General features: G+C 44.8%; 1 protein-coding gene across 3 annotated transcripts in view; it reads right to left on the reverse strand.

Moving 5' to 3' along the window:
• Positions 1-2619: 2619 nt before the first annotated feature.
• PTGR1 (prostaglandin reductase 1) overlaps positions 2620-18591 on the reverse strand; it is a 99388-nt gene continuing 83416 nt past the window's right edge. For all 3 annotated transcript variants that reach the window (XM_074395170.1, XM_039474802.2, XM_039474803.2), the window contains 4 exons: positions 18088-18243; positions 16091-16199; positions 9022-9140; positions 2620-2879 (listed from right to left, as the gene is read on the reverse strand). In XM_074395170.1, coding sequence (XP_074251271.1) covers positions 2769-2879; positions 9022-9140; positions 16091-16199; positions 18088-18243 — 495 coding nt within the window. In that variant the 3' untranslated portion in view covers positions 2620-2768. The remainder of the gene's footprint in view (positions 2880-9021; positions 9141-16090; positions 16200-18087; positions 18244-18591) is intronic.

Below are 18591 nucleotides of genomic sequence, written 5' to 3' on the forward strand. Positions count from 1 at the left end.
TTGCTATAAAGATACCTGGAAATGTGGAAGCGACTTTGGAACTGGATAATGGGCAGAGGGTGGAACAATTTGGAGGGCTTAGAAGAAGACAAGATGAGGGAAAGTTTGGAACTTCCTAAAGACTTGTTGAATGGTTGTGACAAAAATGCTGACAGTAATATGGACGGTGAAGTCCATGCTAAGGAAGTCTCAGACAGAGATGCGAAACTTATTAGGAACTGGAGTAAAGGCCACTCTTGCTATTCTTTAGCAGAGACTGGTGCCATTGTGCCCTGCTTTAGGGGTCTGTAGAACTTTGAACTTGAGAGAGATGATTTAGGGTACATGTGGAAGAAATTTCTAAGCAGCAGAGTATTCAAGATTTGGCCTGGCTGCTTCTAACCGCATATCCTCATATGCATTTGAGAGATGGTCTGAAGTTAGAACTTACATTTAAAAAGAAAGCAGAGCATAAAAGTTTGGAAAATTTACAGCCTGGCCATGTAGTAGAAAAGAAAAACCCATTTTCTGGGGAGGAATTCAAAAAGGCTGCAGAAATTTGCATGAGGAGATGAATATTAATAGCCAAGACAATGGGGAAAATGCTTCCAGGGCATTTGAGAGACTGTGTCAGCCCTTCCCATCAGGAGGCCTAAGAGAGAAAAATGGTTTCACAGGCCAGGTCCAGGGCCATTCCACAGTTCTCTTCCTTGAAGACAAACCATATTAGAAGTTTTATTATATCTTGCCAGAGTTTTTGTACAGACACACTTCTCCCATTGTTTCATTGTACTAAAATTTATTTAACCCCTTATCTCTATGAAGGCAGAATTGATCAGTAGAATTGACATCTTTCTGATTGATATTGAATCTTCTGGCTGGGTGCAGTGGCTCACACCTTCCAAAGTGCCTCATTCCAGCACTTTGGGAGGCTGAGGTGGGTGGATCACTTGAGATGAGGAGTTCGTGACCAGCCTGGCCAACATGGTGAAATCCCATCTCTACTAAAAATAAAAAAATTAGCTGGGCATGGTGGTGGGTACCTGTAATCCCAGCTACTTAGGAGGCTGAGGCAGGAGAATGGCTTGAACCCAGGAGGCGGAGGTTGCCATGAGCTGCGATCATGCCACTGAACTTCAGCCTGGGAGACAGAGAGAGACTCCATCTCAAAAAACAAAACAAAACAAAACAGATATTGAATCTTCCTGTCCAAGGGCATGGTACCTTTCCTCATGTTCATGTCTTCTTTCACGTTCATCAGTCATGTTGTTTTTGTTGTTCTTTTGTTTTTGTTTTTAGACACAGGGTTTTACTCTGCTGCCCATGTTGGAGTACAGTGGTACAATCACTGCTGACTACAACCTCGGACTCCTGGTCTCAAGTGATCCTGCTTCCTCAGCCTCCCAAGTAGCTGGGACTATAGGCACACACCACCATGCCCAACTAATTTTTAAATTTTTTGCAGATACAGATTCCTGCCTAGGCTGGTCTCTCAAACTCCTGGGCTCAAATGAATGTCTCACCTTGGCCTCCCAAAGAGCTGGGATTACAGGCATGAGCCACCACACCTGGCCCCTCAGTAATGTTTTAAATTTTTCTTCATGTAAATCTTGCATGTTTTTGTAGATGTATAAACATTCCCATGTGTTATCTTTTGTGTAGCTCTTGTGAATGCAGATTCCTTCTTTGGTCTGTTATATAGTTAGATTCATCTGTAGAGGACCAGTATGGACTGGCCCTAAGACACCTATACACCTGCAGGATTCTTTCTTCTGGCATAATCACATGCAATAGGGGTGTTAGTCTTAAGACTTCAAAATCACGGATATCAGCAGGGAGGTAGCTAACGTATGCCAGGCATTATGTTGGTGTTTTGTTTCAAATGTTATTATCCTCACTTTAAAGATGAAAAGTCAGAAGTCTAAGGTCACAGAAGCAGTGAACTTTTTTTTTTTTTTCTTTTTTGAGACAGAGTCTCGCTGTATTGCCCAGGCTGGAGTGCAGTGGTATGATCTCAGCTCACTGCGGTCTCTGCCTCCCAGCTTTAAGTGATTCTCCTGCTTCAGCCTCCTAAGCAGCTGGGATTACAGGTGCACGCCACCACACCCAGCTGTTTTTTGTATTTTTAGTATAGACGGAGTGTGGGGGTTCATCATGTTGGTCAGGCTGGTCTTGAACTCCTGATCTTGTGATCCACCCGCCTTGGCCTCCCAAAGTGCTGGGATTACAGGAGTGAGCCATCACACCTGGCCAACTTTTTTTTAAATTTTATTTTATTTTAAGTTCTGGGATACTTGTGGAGGACGTGCAGGTTTGTTACATAGGTAAACCTGTCATGGTGATTTGTGGCACCTATCAACCCAGCACCTAGATATTAAGCCCCGCATGTATTAGCTAGTTATCCTGATGCTCTCCCTCCCCTCAGCCCCCTGAAAGACCCCAGTGTGTGTTGTTCCCCTCTCTGTTTCCATGTGTTCTCATTGTTCAGCTCCCACTTACGAGTGAGAACATGCAGTGTTTGGTAAACTTTCACACTCCAAAGCCATTATTTTCTACCACAACTCAGAAGAAGCTGTAGTGAACAGTGACGTGACTGGTTGTTGCTGACCGTGAAATTTTCATACTCCTTCACTAATGAAATACCACTTAAATGTATTTTATTAAGCAGGTCAAACTCATTACAAGTACTGTTTCTTAGACATTTAAGGTAGTATACATTTTTGCTAAATGGTGAAAAACAAATTCAGTAATCATCTAAGTGGCCTCCAGATTCCACGTGTCCTTTTTTTTCATGCTTTCACTATTGTTTTCCCGAAATTATCTCCTCTCAGCATTCCCATAAATGCAGCTGGCATATTTTCAAATCCTTCAATGATATATTCCTTGCATTGGATTTTACCCTGTATCAAAGCAACAACAAATTTTTAAACTTAATTTAGTATTCTCAATGATATACTGTTCTCATCCTCGCAACAAACATATCAGGTACATCATTGGGAACCTTGAAAATGAGAGATGGAGGTCCTGTTCTCCACGAACTTGAAGTCAAGGAAAGGTAAGATCCACTTACACAGTACATGTAAACGATGACAAACTACACCTAAGAAGAACTTAATATCACAGTGGGAAATATCATAAGGCAACAATTAAGCAATTTCTAAGTAAGATGCATAGTAAAGCTTAATAACACAATGATCTCAGAGAAGGTGGAAATAGAGAAAGGAGCACCCTTCATTGCCTCTGTTTGACCCCTGAAGAGGCAGGTCCTATTCAAGAAATATAAATAGCAGGACAGTCTAATAATCAATCTGTCTCCCCTTTAAGCTAAGGTTCTTTCAATATGTGTTTAACCTTTATCTGGGAGTGTGGGAAGGAGGCGTTCATGTTAGTGAGGAAGGGTCTTCATTTCTCTATTACAAGGCACTGCCTACTAACAGGAACTAATTTACATTTTCACATTTTTTAAGGGGTCTTATATAGAGACCTGAGTTACCTGATACAAGTTTTTCCCTAATGTATTCCACTGATGGCTTAGCATCCTTTATGGATTTATAAACAAGATTAATTGCTTGAAGTCAGTCAATTACAAAGTAAGGAAGCTGATATTTGAAGTTTTATGATGATGATGATGATTTTTTTTTTCTAGATGGAGTTTCGCTCTTGTACCCAGGCTGGAGTGCAATGGCGCGATCTTGGCTCACCGCAACCTCCGCCTCCTGGGTTCAGGCAATTCTCCTGCCTCAGCCTCCTGAGTAGCTGAGATTACAGGCACGCGCCACCATGCCCAGCTAATTTTTTATATTTTTAGCAGAGACGGGGTTTCACCATGTTGACCAGGATGGTCTCGATCTCTTGACCTCATGATCCACCCACCTCGGCCTCCCAAAGTGCTGGGATTACAGGCTTGAGCCACCACGCCTGGCCTTGATGATGATTATTTTGAGACAGGGTCTCACTCTGTCACCCAGGCTTGAGTGCAGTGGTATAATCATAGCTCACTGCAGCCTCAACATCCTGGGCTTGAGTGATCCTCCCACCTCAGCCTCCTGAGTAGCTGGGACTACAGGGACACGCCACCATGCCCAGCTAATTTTTAAAATTTTTTGTAGAGATGGGGTCTTGCTAAGTTGTCCAGGCTAGTCTCAAACTCCTATGCTCAAGTGATCTGCCCACCTCAGTCTCCCAAAGTGCTAGGATTACAAGCATGAGCCACTGCGCCAGGCTGAGATTTGAACTTTTGACTTAAAAGCCCCAATTCATTCTTGTTCTTGAAGCAGCAAGGAATCTGGATAGGGTGGAAAGGTAGACTCCACTTCAGAGGTTAAAATAGAGAATGAATACTGTTATGGACTGAACTGTGTACCTCCAACCAAATTCATACATTGAAATCCTAATCACCCAGTGCCTGACAATAGGACTATATTTGGAGATACGGCTTTTAAAAAGGTAATTAAGAGGCTGGGCACAGTGGCTTACATCTCTAATCCCAGCACTTTGGGAGACTGAAGGTGGATCACCTGAGGTCAGGAGTTTGAGACCAGTCTAGCTACTATGGTGAAACCCTGTCTCTACTAAAAATAGGAAAATTAGCCAGGCGTGGTGGCATGCACCTGTAATCCCAGCTAGCTGGGAGGCTGAGGCAGGAGAATCGCTTGAACCTGGGAGGTAGAGGTTGCAATGGGATTGCACCATTGCACTCCAGCCTGGGCAACAAGAGTGAAACTTGGTCTCAAAAAAAAAAAAAAAAAAAAAAAAAAAAGAAAGAAAAAGAAAAAGGAAAAAAAAAAGAAAATGTAATTAAGGTAAAACAAGGTCATACGGGTGGGCCCTAATCAATATGACTGGTGTGCTTATAAGATTAGGACAGACACACAGAAGGCCACGTGAAGATGCAGGGAGAAGGAAGCCATTTACACGTCAAAAAGAGAGAGGCCTCCAAAGAAACAACACTGCGGACACCTTGGTCTTGGACTTCTAGCCTCCAGAACTGGGAGAAAATTAATTTGTTGTTTAAGCCACCCAGCCTATGGTACTTTGTTTTGGTAGACCTAGCAAACGAATACAAATACTAATGTAAAATGTTAATAACAGGGGAAGTTAGGGTACAGGATGCAGGGTACATGAAAGCTCTCTGGACTATCTTCTCAATTTTCCTATAAATCTAAAACGTCTATTTTTATTTTTGTTTTTGACACAGCGTCTTGCTCTATTGCCGAGGCGGAAGTGCAGTGGTGCATTCAGAGTTCACTGCAACCCTTGAACTTTTGGGCTCAGGTGATCCTCCCACCTCAGCCTCTCAAGTAGCTGGGACTACAGGTAGGCACCACTGTACCCAACTAATTTTTTTACTCTTTGTTTTTTGTAGAGTTTCATTATGTTGCCAGGGCTGATCTCAAACTCCTGGGCTCAAGCAATCCTCCTTCATCACCCTCCCAAAGTGCTGGGATTATATGTATCAGCCACCGTACCCCGCCTAAAACTTTTCTAAAATAAAAAGTGAATTTTTATAAATAGGAAATGAGATTAAAAAGGGAGGATGAGAAAGAAATTAGGCCAACTCATTACTTAAAACCCAACTAGGGCCGGGTGCGGTGGCTCATGCATGTAATCCCAGAATCACTTGGGAGGCCGAGGCAGGAGAATCACTTGAGGTCAGGAGTTTGAGACCAGTCTGGCCAACATGGTGAAACCCTATCTCTACTAAAAATACAAAAAGTTAGTCCGGGGTGGTGGCAGATACCTGTAATCCCAGCTACTCGGAAGGCCGAGGCAGGTGAATCTTTTAAACCCCGGAGGTAGAGGTTGCAGTGAGCCGAGATTGTGCCACTGCACTCCAGCCTGGGCTACAGAGCAAGACTTCATCTCAAAACAAAACAAAAAACCAACTAACTGTGATCAGCTTCACTTTGTTAGAAAGAAGACTTGGGGACACCAGCACAGTGGTTTCTTCTTGTCAGCTGTGATCATGGATGTGCTACATTAGATTTCACCAACGAGGACAACTTATATTCAGCTCTTTCCAGCTCCCTGGAGGAAGTCCAGCCCAGCATTCCAAATGCTAGACTGGGAAGGGCGCCAAACTCCAGTGGCTGCTGGAGGAGCAATCTATTTCTTTGAACTGGGAAATGATCATTGGCCAGGAATCAGAAAACATGATATCATTTTTACCCTGTAAAACTAAAATAATGCAACTTGATTGTTCAAATTTCTGTTGACTAAAACTTTACATGGTATAAGGTTTGAAAATGATCACAGCACAGGACCAAGGGATTGGATTATTTGCTACCTGGGACCTGGAAGAACCATGGCACATGTATGCACCCCTCTAACATTCATTTATTCAGCGATATTTATCTAGTGCCTTCAGACACTCTCTGGGGGCTAGAGATACACCAGAAAGAAAATGTATGAACATTACTGTCTTCATGGAGGTTACATCCTCAAGAAGGGAAATGGGCAATAAATATAAATGAGTAAGTGAATTATAGTATATATTATGTCAAAAGATGATTAACTGCTATGGATAAAAGTAGGATAGGAGCCTGGACAACATGGTGAAAGCCCATCTCTATGAAAAATTCAAAAATATTAGCCAAGTGTGATGGCACATAACTATTGTCCCAGCTACTCAGGAGGTTGAGGTGGGAGAGTCACCTGAGCCTGGGTCAAGACTGCAGTGAGCCATGATCGTGCCACTCCACTCCACCCTGGGTGTCTGAGTGAGACCCTGTCTCAAAAGAAAAAGGTTGGGGGAGGATATGGAGGATGAGGAATGAAGAGGGATTGCAACTTACAACAGGATCATTTAAAAAGTTGCCTCACCCAGAAGGTACTATTTTTTTGAGATGGAGTCTTGCTCTGTTGCCAGGCTGGAGTGCAGTGGCGTGATCTCGGCTTACTGCAACCTCTGCCTCAAGGGTTCAAGTAATTATCCTGCTTCCGCCTCCTGAGTAGCTGGAACTATAGGTGTATGTCACCACGCCCAGCTAATTTTTGTAGTTTTAGTAGAGATGGGGTTTCACCACGTTGGCCAGGATGGTCTCAATCTCTTGACTTCATAATCTGCCCACCTCAGCCTCCCAAAGTGCTGGGATTACAGGTGTGAGCCACTGTGCCCAGTCCAAAAGGCACTTTTTACACTTTTTAGCAAAGACTTGCAGGACATGAGAGAATTCAGCAAGCAGTTACAGAGGGGTGGAATGGTAGAGACTGGGCCAAGTAAACAAGGGGGTGAATGCATAGAAATGAAATCAGAGATGTATCAGGAGTCAGATTTTGTGCAAGCCTGCTGCATATTAGCACGTTGGTTTACTCTAAGTGAAATGCAGAGCTTTGCATGGTTTGGATCATAAGAACGCCAGGATTTGATTTGTGCTTTAAAAGATCACTATGGCCAGGCGCGGTGGCTCAAGCCTGTAATCCCAGCACTTTGGGAGGCCGAGGCGGGTGGATCACGAGGTCGAGAGATCGAGACCATCCTGGTCAACATGGTGAAACCCCGTCTCTACTAAAAATACAAAAAACTAGCTGGGCATGTGGCGCGTGCCTGTAATCCCAGCTACTTAGGAGGCTGAGGCAGGAGAATTGCCTGAACCCAGGAGGCGGAGGTTGCGGTGAGCCGCGATCGTGCCATTGCACTCCAGCCTGGGCAACAAGAGTGAAACTCCATCTCAAAAAAAAAAAAAAAAAAAATCACTATGGCCACCACATTGGGAATTTTCTATGGGGGTGCAAAGATGGGAGGCCAGGTAGAGTCCACTACAAACATCCAGGCTAGACAGCATGGTGCCTAGATCAGAGTGGTAGCAGGGAGGTGGGAGAAGTGTTCAGATCCTGTATATACTTTGAAGACAGAGATTACACATGAGTACGAGAGAAAGACATCAAAAATGACTCCAAGGTTTTGGGATTGAGAAACTGGAAGTGTAGAATTGTTATAACTAAGATATTAAAGTCTGAATATGGATCATGTTGAGCAGGAAAGATCAAAATTATTTCATTTTCAATATGTTATGTCAGAGATGCCTCTCGGGCATCCAGGTGGACATACTAGCCTCAAGTTAAGAGGAGAGCCAGGCTGGAGATAGAGCTGGGAGCTCCCAGGATACTAAGCCTAGATGAGCTAATTAAGGGCTAGCTCGAGTGTGGACGGAGAAGAAAAGAGCCCCAGTGACCATGACTTGGGGCGCTCTAATACTAATTTGGAGAAAAGAAAAGAAGTTAGCAGGAGTCTGAGGAGGACCAATCAGTGAGGAAAACCCAGAGTTAAGAGAAACAACAGAAGAAAGCATATCAAGGAGAGAATGAACATTGTTAAATATTTCCCATAGCCCAGTGAGGCTAAGAATCAGCCAGTGGATTTCACTCTGTAAGAGACCCCCGTGACCTTGACGAAAGTTAATTTTGGCCAGGTGCGGTGGCTTACGCCTATAATCCCAGCAATTTGGGAGGCTGAGGCAGGCAGATCACTTGAGACCAGCCTGACCAATGTGATGAAAACCTGTCTCTACTAAAAATACAAAAAGTTAGCTTGGCATGGTGGTGCACACCTGTAGTTCCAGCTACTTGGGAAGCCGGGGCGTGAGAATGGCTTGACCCCAGGAGGCAAAGGTTGCAGTGAGCCAAGAATGCATCACTGCACTCCAGCCTGGGCAACAGAGCAAGACTGTTTCAAAAACAAAAAAGTAATTTTGGAAGGAATGGCATTGTGCAAAAGCCTGATATGTGGGTTCAAGGAAGAATGGAAAGAAAGGAATGGCAGACAGTGAATGTAGACAGCACTTCGAGGCATTTTGTTATAAAAGCAAGAGAAGGGAAATGGACCTTCATTTGTAGTGAAAATGAGCTTTACAGAGGGTTGTTTTGTTTTCCTTTCAAAGATGGGAAAAGTAGGAATATTTGTATTATAAGGACAATGACCCACTAGGGAAAAACTGACGACGCAGTAGAGAGAGGGAAGAATCGATGGAACAGAAGCCTTGAGAGGCAAAAGGGAATGGGACCTAGTGTACAACTGGAAGGGGTGGCTCCAGAGCTCCTTACCTCTGAGACCCATTTCAGCAAGTCCTTCAGAGCTTTTTGGCGGGCATCTCCTTGCCAGCGGTGGACGATGAACCCTTCCATGCGAAGCTCCTGATAGATAATAATCTCTGGGGGTGGGCCTATGAAGAGAAGGGCACATTTGGGTGACAGGATCCAGGGAAGTGGCCACGGTGAAACAGCAGTACAGATCACAGTCACTGTGCTTGGTGCTGGGTGTTTCTTGTTGGTTCTCCCTTCCATTTCCTCATTCCTTTCTGATCCACAGGACTGCTGACCAATCAACATGCACTCTGCGGCAGGCAGAATAATGGCCCCGAAGACATGCATGTCCCAAAAACCCCAGAACCTGTTACCTTATGTGGCAAAAAGGACTTTGCAGATATTAATAAGAACCTTAGGTGGGGCGCCATGGCTCATGCCTGTAATCCCAGCACTTTGGAAGGCCAAGCGGGTGGATCATGAGGTCAGGAGTTCGAGACCAGCCTGGCCAACATAGTGAAATCCCATCTCTAAGAAAAATACAACAACAACCACAAAAATTAGCAGGGCACGGTGGCAGGTGCCTGTAGTCCCAGCTACTTGGGAGGCTGAGGCAGGAGAATCACTTGAACCCGAGAGGCAGAGGTTGCAGTAAGCCAAGATTGTGCCATTGCACTCCAGCCTCAGTGACAGGGTGAGACTCTAACTTAAAAAAAAAAAAAAGAAGCTTGAGATGGGAAGATTATTCTCCACTATAAATGATGGACCCAATATAATAGCAAAAGTCTTTGTAAGGGAAAGAGGGACACAGGAAAGTTACAGTCAGGAACAGAATATGTGATGATAGAAGCAGAGATGAGAAAGAGAGGAGGAGGAGGAGGAAGATTTTATGCCATTGGCTTTGAAGACAGAGGAAGGGGCCACATGCTAAGGAATACAGGTAGCTGGTAGAAGCATGAAAAGGCAAGGAAACACATTCTCCTCTAGAGTCTTCAAAAGGAATGCAGCCCTGCCAATCCATTTTGCTTTTAACCTCCTGACCTATAAGTATAAATGTGTGGGCCCAGGCGCAGTGACTCACGCCTGTAATCCCAGCACTTTGGGAGGCCGAGGTGGGTGAATCACATAGTCAGGTGTTCAAGGGCAGATCACTTGAGGTCAAGAGTTTGAGACCAGCCTGGCCAACATGGTGAAATCCCATCACTACTAAAAATACCAAAATTGCCGGGCGCGGTGGCTCAAGCCTGTAATCCCAGCACTTTGGGAGGCCGAGGCGGGTGGATCACGAGGTCAAGAGATCGAGACCATCCTGGTCAACATGGTGAAACCCCGTCTCTACTAAAAATACAAAAAAAAATTAGCTGGGCATGGTGGCACGTGCCTGTAATCCCAGCTATTCAGGAGGCTGAGGCAGGAGAATTGCTTGAACCCAGGAGGCGGAGGTTGCGGTGAGCCGAGATTGCGCCATTGCACTCCAGCCTGGGTAACAATTATAGAATTAGTGACTGAAATATAACTTACTGCTTACATATATCTAGCTTATATAATCATATTTAGTACTTATATCTAGCATACTTAGTTCCATATAATCTTTCTATATAATCATATAGGTATTGTAATCGGAGCTGTACTAACACATTTAGTGCTGATTTATAGAATCCTTCTACATAACCATATAGTAGTTTGTAGTAGGAGGAATGCCTAGAGCAGTCACAAAATAGAAGCAGTACATGAGAAAACAGCCAGACCAGGACAAGAACCAAAGACCCACGCGATGTGTCCCTGCCTGAAAGCACATGTACTGTATGGCGCTTGGAGCAAGAGCCTCCCCTCTGAAAAAGGAGTTGTAGTACCTTGAATCCAGTTCCTGTGGAAAGTAGGCCTCAGGCCTGAGATCCTGCAAATAACTGAGGGAGAAGAAGCTCTCTGGTGTGACGGGGTCATGGCAGTTGTACACCCTGCCAGCCTTTTCTCGCTTCTGTGCTAGCTCAAATCATCCTCCCATAAAGTATCTTACAGAAGAGCACAAGTCTGTCAGCTCCCACTGCATTGGTTTACAGTATCTTTCTATAAGAATCCTTTGAAGCCTCCAGCCCCCGGATAAGAAGTATTGCACATGACACCTGTTGCACACAGCCCACATCCTTGCGTCAGTGACCTAATGGGGGTGGACCCCTTTTCTGTACATGATCCTCTACTACTGCGCATGGCCCACCTCTCTGCCCAGGTGACATAATGGGGTGGCCCGCTCTCCCGCTACTCACGTGATTATGTATGCCCTATCATTAAGCCTACAGACGACCTCACTCACGAGCCCTCCGCCTGCCTTGTACCCAATAAATACAGATGCTTCTGGATGTTCAGGGCCTCGCCTGTCTCCGCTCATAGGTGGCGTGGCCTCCCGAGCCCAGCTGTCTTTTCCAATCCTTCTGTGTCCTGTCTCTTTATGTCTCGGATCCTGTGCCTTGGCACAGCTATAGGGGACAGCCCACGACCCTATAGGGCTGAGGCTCTACAAATGCAGCCTCGACCTCCTGGCTCAAGCTATCTTTTCACTTCAGTCCCCAGGTAGCTAGGACTACAGGTGCACAACAACCATGCTCAACTAATTTTTAAAAATTATTTGTAGATACATGATTTCATTCTGTTGCCCAGTCTGATCTTAGGCAACATAATGAGACCCTATTTCTACCAAAAAAAAAAAAAAAATTATAAAAAACATTGTTTCAGCCCGGGCTCCTGGGCTTAAGTGATCCTCCCACCTCAGTCTCCCAAAGGGATGGGATTACAGGCATGAACCACTGTGCCCAGCAAATTTGTGTTGTGTTAAGCTGCTAAATTTGTGGTAATTTGTTAAAGCAGCAATAGGAAATTATACACACTCAGAGTCCTTGCACAGGCTGGGCAACCAGGGAGCATTTATCACTCACGTGCCAGAAACAAGGTTCACCAAACACTTTCCAACTAATTTTATGAAACAGAAAGAGGCCCCGAAGATATCATATAAAAATGTTCTACACTCCTCAAGAATTAATACCCTGGTATTCCCAATATGTAGTCATTCTATGCCATAAATCTATTTCTTTCTGTGAGATGTAAAACAATTAAGTGTCCATGCCCAGCCTAGGAGCCAGGGAGACAGAGTGCATCAGGAGACTCAGCAGCTCTCACACCTGCTCCTGCCCTGGCTATTTCAGGATGCCAAGAGTCAGCCAGACAGTGGATTTCAAACCTTAGTGTGTATCAGAATCACATGGAAGTCTTTTGGAAAGAGATTGCTGGACCCCTCTGCCAATTTCTGACTGTGGATCTAGGGTGGGCCTCAAGAATTTGTGTTTCTTTTTTTTTTTTTTTTTTTTTGAGGTAGGGTTTTGCTCTGTCATCCAGGCTAGTGTGCAGTGGCACGATCTTGGCTCACTACAACCTCTGCCTCCTGGGCTCAAGCGATCTTCCCACCTAAACCTACCAAGTAGCTGGGACTACAGGTGCATGCCACCACACCTGGCTAATTTTTTTTAGGTTTCCTTTGTCAGAGATGAGGTCTCATTCTATTGCCCTGGTCTCAAACTCCTGGGCTCAAGCAATTCTCCTGCCTTGGCCTCCCAAAGTGTTGGGATGACAGGCATGAACCACTGTGCCTGGCTAAGAATTTGTATTTCTAACAGGCTCCCAGGAGATGGTGATGCTGCTGGTCCTTGTCCCACACTTTGAGAACCAGCACCCCAGAAAAAGCACACAGCTGTCCTGCAGCCTGTAAAGAAGGTACTACCCTTCTGTGTGTGAGGAAGAAAATGTTTCTTGGTTGTCTGGTTTATTTTCCCAAGTGTCCTAACTGACTAGAAACTGAGAGAATGACACCCGAGGATAGGCTTTCAAGTTCCAGAAGGTCAGGTGAAGATGACTTGGGAATATCAGAGCCAGATGTGCTATGAGTGGTGGAATCTAGCTTCAGCATCTTTGATCACTGGCACCACTCAGCCTAAATTCATACTCACTGCTTTGAGGAAAGTAACATTAGCAGTCAGAAATATGAAGCTTTGTCCTGAACCAAAAGAAAGTAATGCAAGATGAATGAGATGGAAAGAGTGCTTCTTCAGAAGACTCATAAAAACTATCCTTTGTGAGTTGAGGATTGGAACTCTCATGTCCTCATCTTTTTTTTTTGAGACGGAGTTTCGCTCTTGTTACCCAGGCTGGAGTGCAATGGCGCGATCTCAGCTCACCGCAACCTCCGCCTCCTGGGTTCTGGCAATTCTCCTGCCTCAGCCTCCTGAGTAGCTGGGATTACAGGCACGTGCCACCATGCCCAGCTAATTTTTTGTATTTTTAGTAGAGACGGGGTTTCACCATGTTGATCAGGATGGTCTCGATCTCTTGACCTTGTGATCCACCCGCCTCGGCCTCCCAAAGTGCTGGGATTACAGGCTTGAGCCACCGCGCCCGGCCCTCATGTCCTCATCTTAAATGAAAGTGGGCTGGCATGGTGGCTCACGCCTGAAATACCAGCAATCTGGGAGGCAAAGTGGGAAGATCGCTTGTGCTCAGGTGTTCGAGACCAGCTTGGGCAACACAGAAAGACCTAATCTCTACGAAAGAAATAACAACTAGCCAGTATGGTGGCACCTGTCTGTAGTCTTAGCTACTCAGAAGGCTGAGGTGGGAGGATCACTTGAGCCCAGAAGATGGAGGCCGCAGTGATACATGACTGCACCACTGTATTCTAGCCTGGACAACAAAGTGAGACCCTGTCTCAAAAAAAATAAAAATAAAAATAAAAAAAACCCCTCCAGTCTGGAAGACAGAGAATGACCTTGTCTCAAAACAAACAAACGAACAAACAAAAAAGGAAAATAAAAGTGAAATGCTGTTTCTGGGTTTCTGCGTATTGATGAGAATGTTGGTTTTTGTTTTTTTACTAAGAACAAAACAGCAAATGTGGCATTAAAGCTGGAAGAAATCATTACTTCCCTCTGAGCTATCCTATCAGTGGAATATGTTAGAATTTCTGGGGATCTGTGGCAGGGTAGAATTCCATCTGATTAAAATAGAATGGACAAGGCCAGCTGTCATCTCAAAGTCCTGTCTGAGCAGCTGAGCTTCCAAAGACTAATTGCTAAAAAGACTAGATCAAGTTACTGTATCCAAAATATTTGGCTATTCCTAATTGGACTGGGGTTAAGAAAAGGCCTCCTGTAGCTTCGCTCATTTGGCAGGCGGATGATTTCCCATGATTCCAGCTTAGCACCAGTTAGAAAATTATAGGGGGAAAAAGTCCCTAACAATTAGATTGCCAAGTACATCTGGAGTTTCCTTCTTGTTAACAGTTTTGATTTTTTTACAACTTGAGAGGGAATCTACCAGTTGCCCTTTGTCAGCTCCTTCCTTTCTAGCCCACCTGTCTCCCTACAGTTGTGGGGTTGTTAACTAGTGGGGCTATAAGGTTTCATTTCCATTAGTCAAGCCCATCATAGAATAAATAACCAACTGATTTATGGTTGCCTGGATCCTGATTAGAGTCTGGAAGATTCATTTTTTTCCTTCTTTCTCCCTTTTTTAGGGGACCACAGGTTACATGTGATCTCTCTTAGCAGCACAATAATCACTGTAGCAGAACCAGACTCCGTATAGCCTAGAAGATGGTCTTTGTTTCGAGTCTGTTGCCAATAGGAGTTCAGAGAGTCTCTGGTTGTCTCAGCCATGCATCTCCCCACCTGGAAAATGAGAGGCCTGTACAAGGCATCTCACAGGACTGGGATTTAATGAATATGGTTCTCTGGTAGACAATGCCTTTGGACCTCTGTGATTGTGGAGTCGGAGGGGTGTGGTTTCAGCATAAGAGAGTGGGGAATGGAGGGCATGGCAGGGCACCAGAGAAATAAAACAATGACAGTCAAGGAATGGAGGGGTACTGCTGCTTCCTTCCGTTTTAGTGACAATCGCCAGCCTGCTGAGGCCAAGGTGCCTTAGTGTTCCAAGAAGCACTGCCCAAGATTTCTGAAGGATGTGGCAGCCTGCCCTTCCCTTCACCCACAGCAAGTCACCCTTTACCCCTCCCTGACCTCCAGCAATGTCTCTAATATCCAGAAGAACCTGCATATTTTTTTTTTTTTGAGACGGAGTTCCGCTCTTGTTACCCAGGCTGGAGTGCAATGGCGCGATCTCCACTCACCGCACCCTCCGCCTCCTGGGTTCAGGCAATTCTCCTGCCTCAGCCTCCTGAGTGGCTGGGATTACAGGCACACGCCACCATGCCCAGCTGATTTTTTGTATTTTTAGTAGAGACGGGGTTTCACCATGTCGACCAGGATGGTCTCGATCTCTTGACCTCGTGATCCACCCGCCTCGGCCTCCCAAAGTGCTGGGATTACAGGCTTGAGCCACCGCGCCCGGCCTATATTTTTATTTCTTTTGTTGTTGTTGTTGTTGTTGTTATTTTGAGACAGGCTCTCACCTTGTCACCCAGGCTGGAGTGCAGTGGCATGAACACAGCTCACTGCAGCCTCAGCCTCCCAGGCTCAAGCAGTCTTCCTACCTCAGCCTCTTGAGTAGCTGGGACTACAGGTACATACCACCATGCCCAACTTATTTTTGTATTTTTTGTAGAGACTGGGTTTTGCCATGTTGCCCAGGCTGGTCTCAAACTCCTAAGCTTTCACAAAGTGAGACTCTACCTTTAAAACAAAAAAAAAAAGAATATAAGAAAATCTTTCTAGTAATTTCAGAGTCACTGGCCTATGGCATATCTGTATCAGGTTTTGAAATTGCAATGTGTCAGTCCTCCAACTTTGTCCTTTATACACCTTTTGAATACTTTCCCATACTTTTAATTATAGGACAATGAGGTTATAGGACTGATCAGAGAACCTCAATATATAATAAAGTCAAATGTATAAGTTATAAAAGGTATGTTCTTGAGTCAAATGAAAATGCCTCTTTCTTTTTTCTTTTTTTCTTGAGAGAGAGTCTCGCTCTGTTACCAGGCTGGAGTGCAGTGGTGTGATCTCAGCTCACTGCAACCTCCACCTCCTGGGTTCAAGTGATTCTTTGTCCAGCCCTGCGGCATGTGGGATCGTGTGCACATGCTCATTACCTGGGGGAAGTGGGCCAGTTCTGTTATATGTAGAGATGGCTCCACATAAGGCAATTCTTCCATATTTCTTCATCTGGGAGATAACAGTGTTTGAAAACTCTCCACCTACCTAAACAGACAGGAAAAATAAAACGAAAGACAAAACGTTAAATAATGTAAATACTAGAAGATTCAGGAGAACCATTAAGCCACAATCATTATTAACTGTTTAACAATGTAATAAACAGGCCGGGCACGGTGGCTCAAGCCTGTAATCCCAGCACTTTGGGAGGCCAAGGCGGGTGGATCACGAGGTCGAGAGATCGAGACCATCCTGGTCAACATGGTGAAACCCCATCTCTACTAAAAACACAAAAAAGTAGCTGGGCATGGTGGCGCTTGCCTGTAATCCCAGCTAGTCAGGAGGCTGAGGCAGGAGAATTGCCTGAACCCGGGAGGCGGAGGTTGCGGTGAGCTGAGATCGCGCCATTGCACTCCAGCCTGGGTAACAAGAGCGAAACTCCGTCTCAAAAAAAAAAAAAAAAATGTCTACACAAAAACCTCTGCATGAATGTTCGTAGTAACATTATACATAGTAGCCAGAAAGTATAAACTAATAACCATCAGGCTGGGTGCGGTGGCTCACACCTGTAATCCCAGCAGTTCGGGAGACTGAGGTGGAACGATCGCTTGAGCCCAGGAGTTCCAGACCAGTCTGGGAAACATGGTGAAACCCCGTCTCTACTAAAAATACAAAAAATTAGCTGGGCATGGTGGCGCGTGCCTGTAATCCCAGGTACTCAGGAGGCTGAGGCAGGAGAATTGCCTGAACCCAGGAGGCAGAGGTTGCGGTGAGCCGAGATCTCGCCATTGCACTCCAGCCTGGGCAACAAGAGCGAAACTCCCTCTCAAAAAAAAAAAATTAGTCAGGGGTGGTGGCACATGCCTGCAGTTCCAACTACTTGGAAGGCTGAGGTGGAAGGATCGCTTGAGCCAGTGAGATCGAGGCTGCAGTGAGCCATGATTGTACCACTGCATTCCAGCCTAGGTGACAGAGTGACACCTTGTCTCAAAAAACAAATAAAGGAATAAAGCACTGATGAATTCTACAACATGAATGAAACTTGAAAACATTTTTCTAAGTGAAAGAAGCCAGTCATAAAAGACCACTTTCAGTGGGGAGAAGAGTGGGTAATGGATAGTGGCTGCTAATATTATTTCTTTTTGGGCTGATGAAAATATTCCTAAACTGGTTGTACAATTTTGCCAATATAGTAAAAAAACATTGACTTCTACACGTTAAATAAGTGAATTACGTGGTGCGTGAATAATATCTCAATAAAGCTGCTTTTTAAAAAAGGCATATATACTTTCTTCATGTAGCCCAGATGGAAACTCTAGAAATATGTTCCCCTATATCAGCGGTCCCCAACCTTTTCGGCACCAGGGACCAGTTTCATTGGAAGACAATTTTTCCACCGACTGTGGGGGGACAGTTTCCGGGATGATTCAAGTACACTGTGTTTATTGTGCACTTTATTTCTATTCCTATCACAATGTAATATATAATGAAATAATTATACAACTCACCATAACGTAGAATTGGTGGGTGAATTTTCCTGCAACTAGACAGTCCCTTCTGGGGGTGATGGGAGAGAGTGACAGATCATCAGGCATTAGATCCCCATAAGGAATGAACAACCTAGATCCGTCACATGCATAGTTCACAGCAAGGTTTGCGTTCCTATGAGAATCTATTGCCACTGCTGATCTGACAGGAGGCGGAGCTCAGGCAGTAATGGGAGTGACGGGGAGGGTATGTAAATACAGATGAAGCTTTGCTTGCTCACCTGTCCCTTACCTCCTGCTGTGCCTCCCAGTCCCTGGTAGGCTATGGACTCCTAACAGTCCATGGCCCGGGGTAGGGGACTCCTGCCTTACATAGTAAGGCATTAATTAAAGTACTTAATTAAAGTACTTCATTAATAAATCAAATGTTAAGTCCAGTTTGTACTTACATTATCAAAATAACAATCGTAACCATCAGGAGAGGCTTTCTTCAAGGTTTCTTCCAAAGACTTTACTGTCTTGTAGTTAAAGACAACATCAAATCCAAGCTCTTGAAGGTAGGCAACCTTTTCATCGGACCCTACTGCTCCAACAACTTTGCAGCCCTAAATAGAAAAAGAAGGTGGACACCATTAATAAGCCACAAGCATGGACCGGCACTACTTTCCTGCTCTAGTATGCCTAGGTTCTCTAAGAACACCCTCTTAGGCACTGAGTCACATATATAAGGAATACCATAATGGTCCAACAGATCCCACAGGTGAAATTAGTCCCTGGACCTCCTACAACCCAGCTTCAGCTTGCTTCTGACCACCCAGCAGGTCCCTTCTGCATTTATTTGGTTCATAGTTCCACCAGCTGATTTTTTTTTTTTTTTTTGAGATGGAGTTTTGCTCTTGTTACCCAGGCTGGAGTGCAATGGCGCAATCTCGGCTCACCGCAACCTCCCCCTC

The sequence above is a fragment of the Saimiri boliviensis genome, chromosome 2 (assembly GCF_048565385.1).
Source record: "Saimiri boliviensis isolate mSaiBol1 chromosome 2, mSaiBol1.pri, whole genome shotgun sequence".
In the NCBI taxonomy this organism is placed as follows: domain Eukaryota; kingdom Metazoa; phylum Chordata; class Mammalia; order Primates; family Cebidae; genus Saimiri; species Saimiri boliviensis.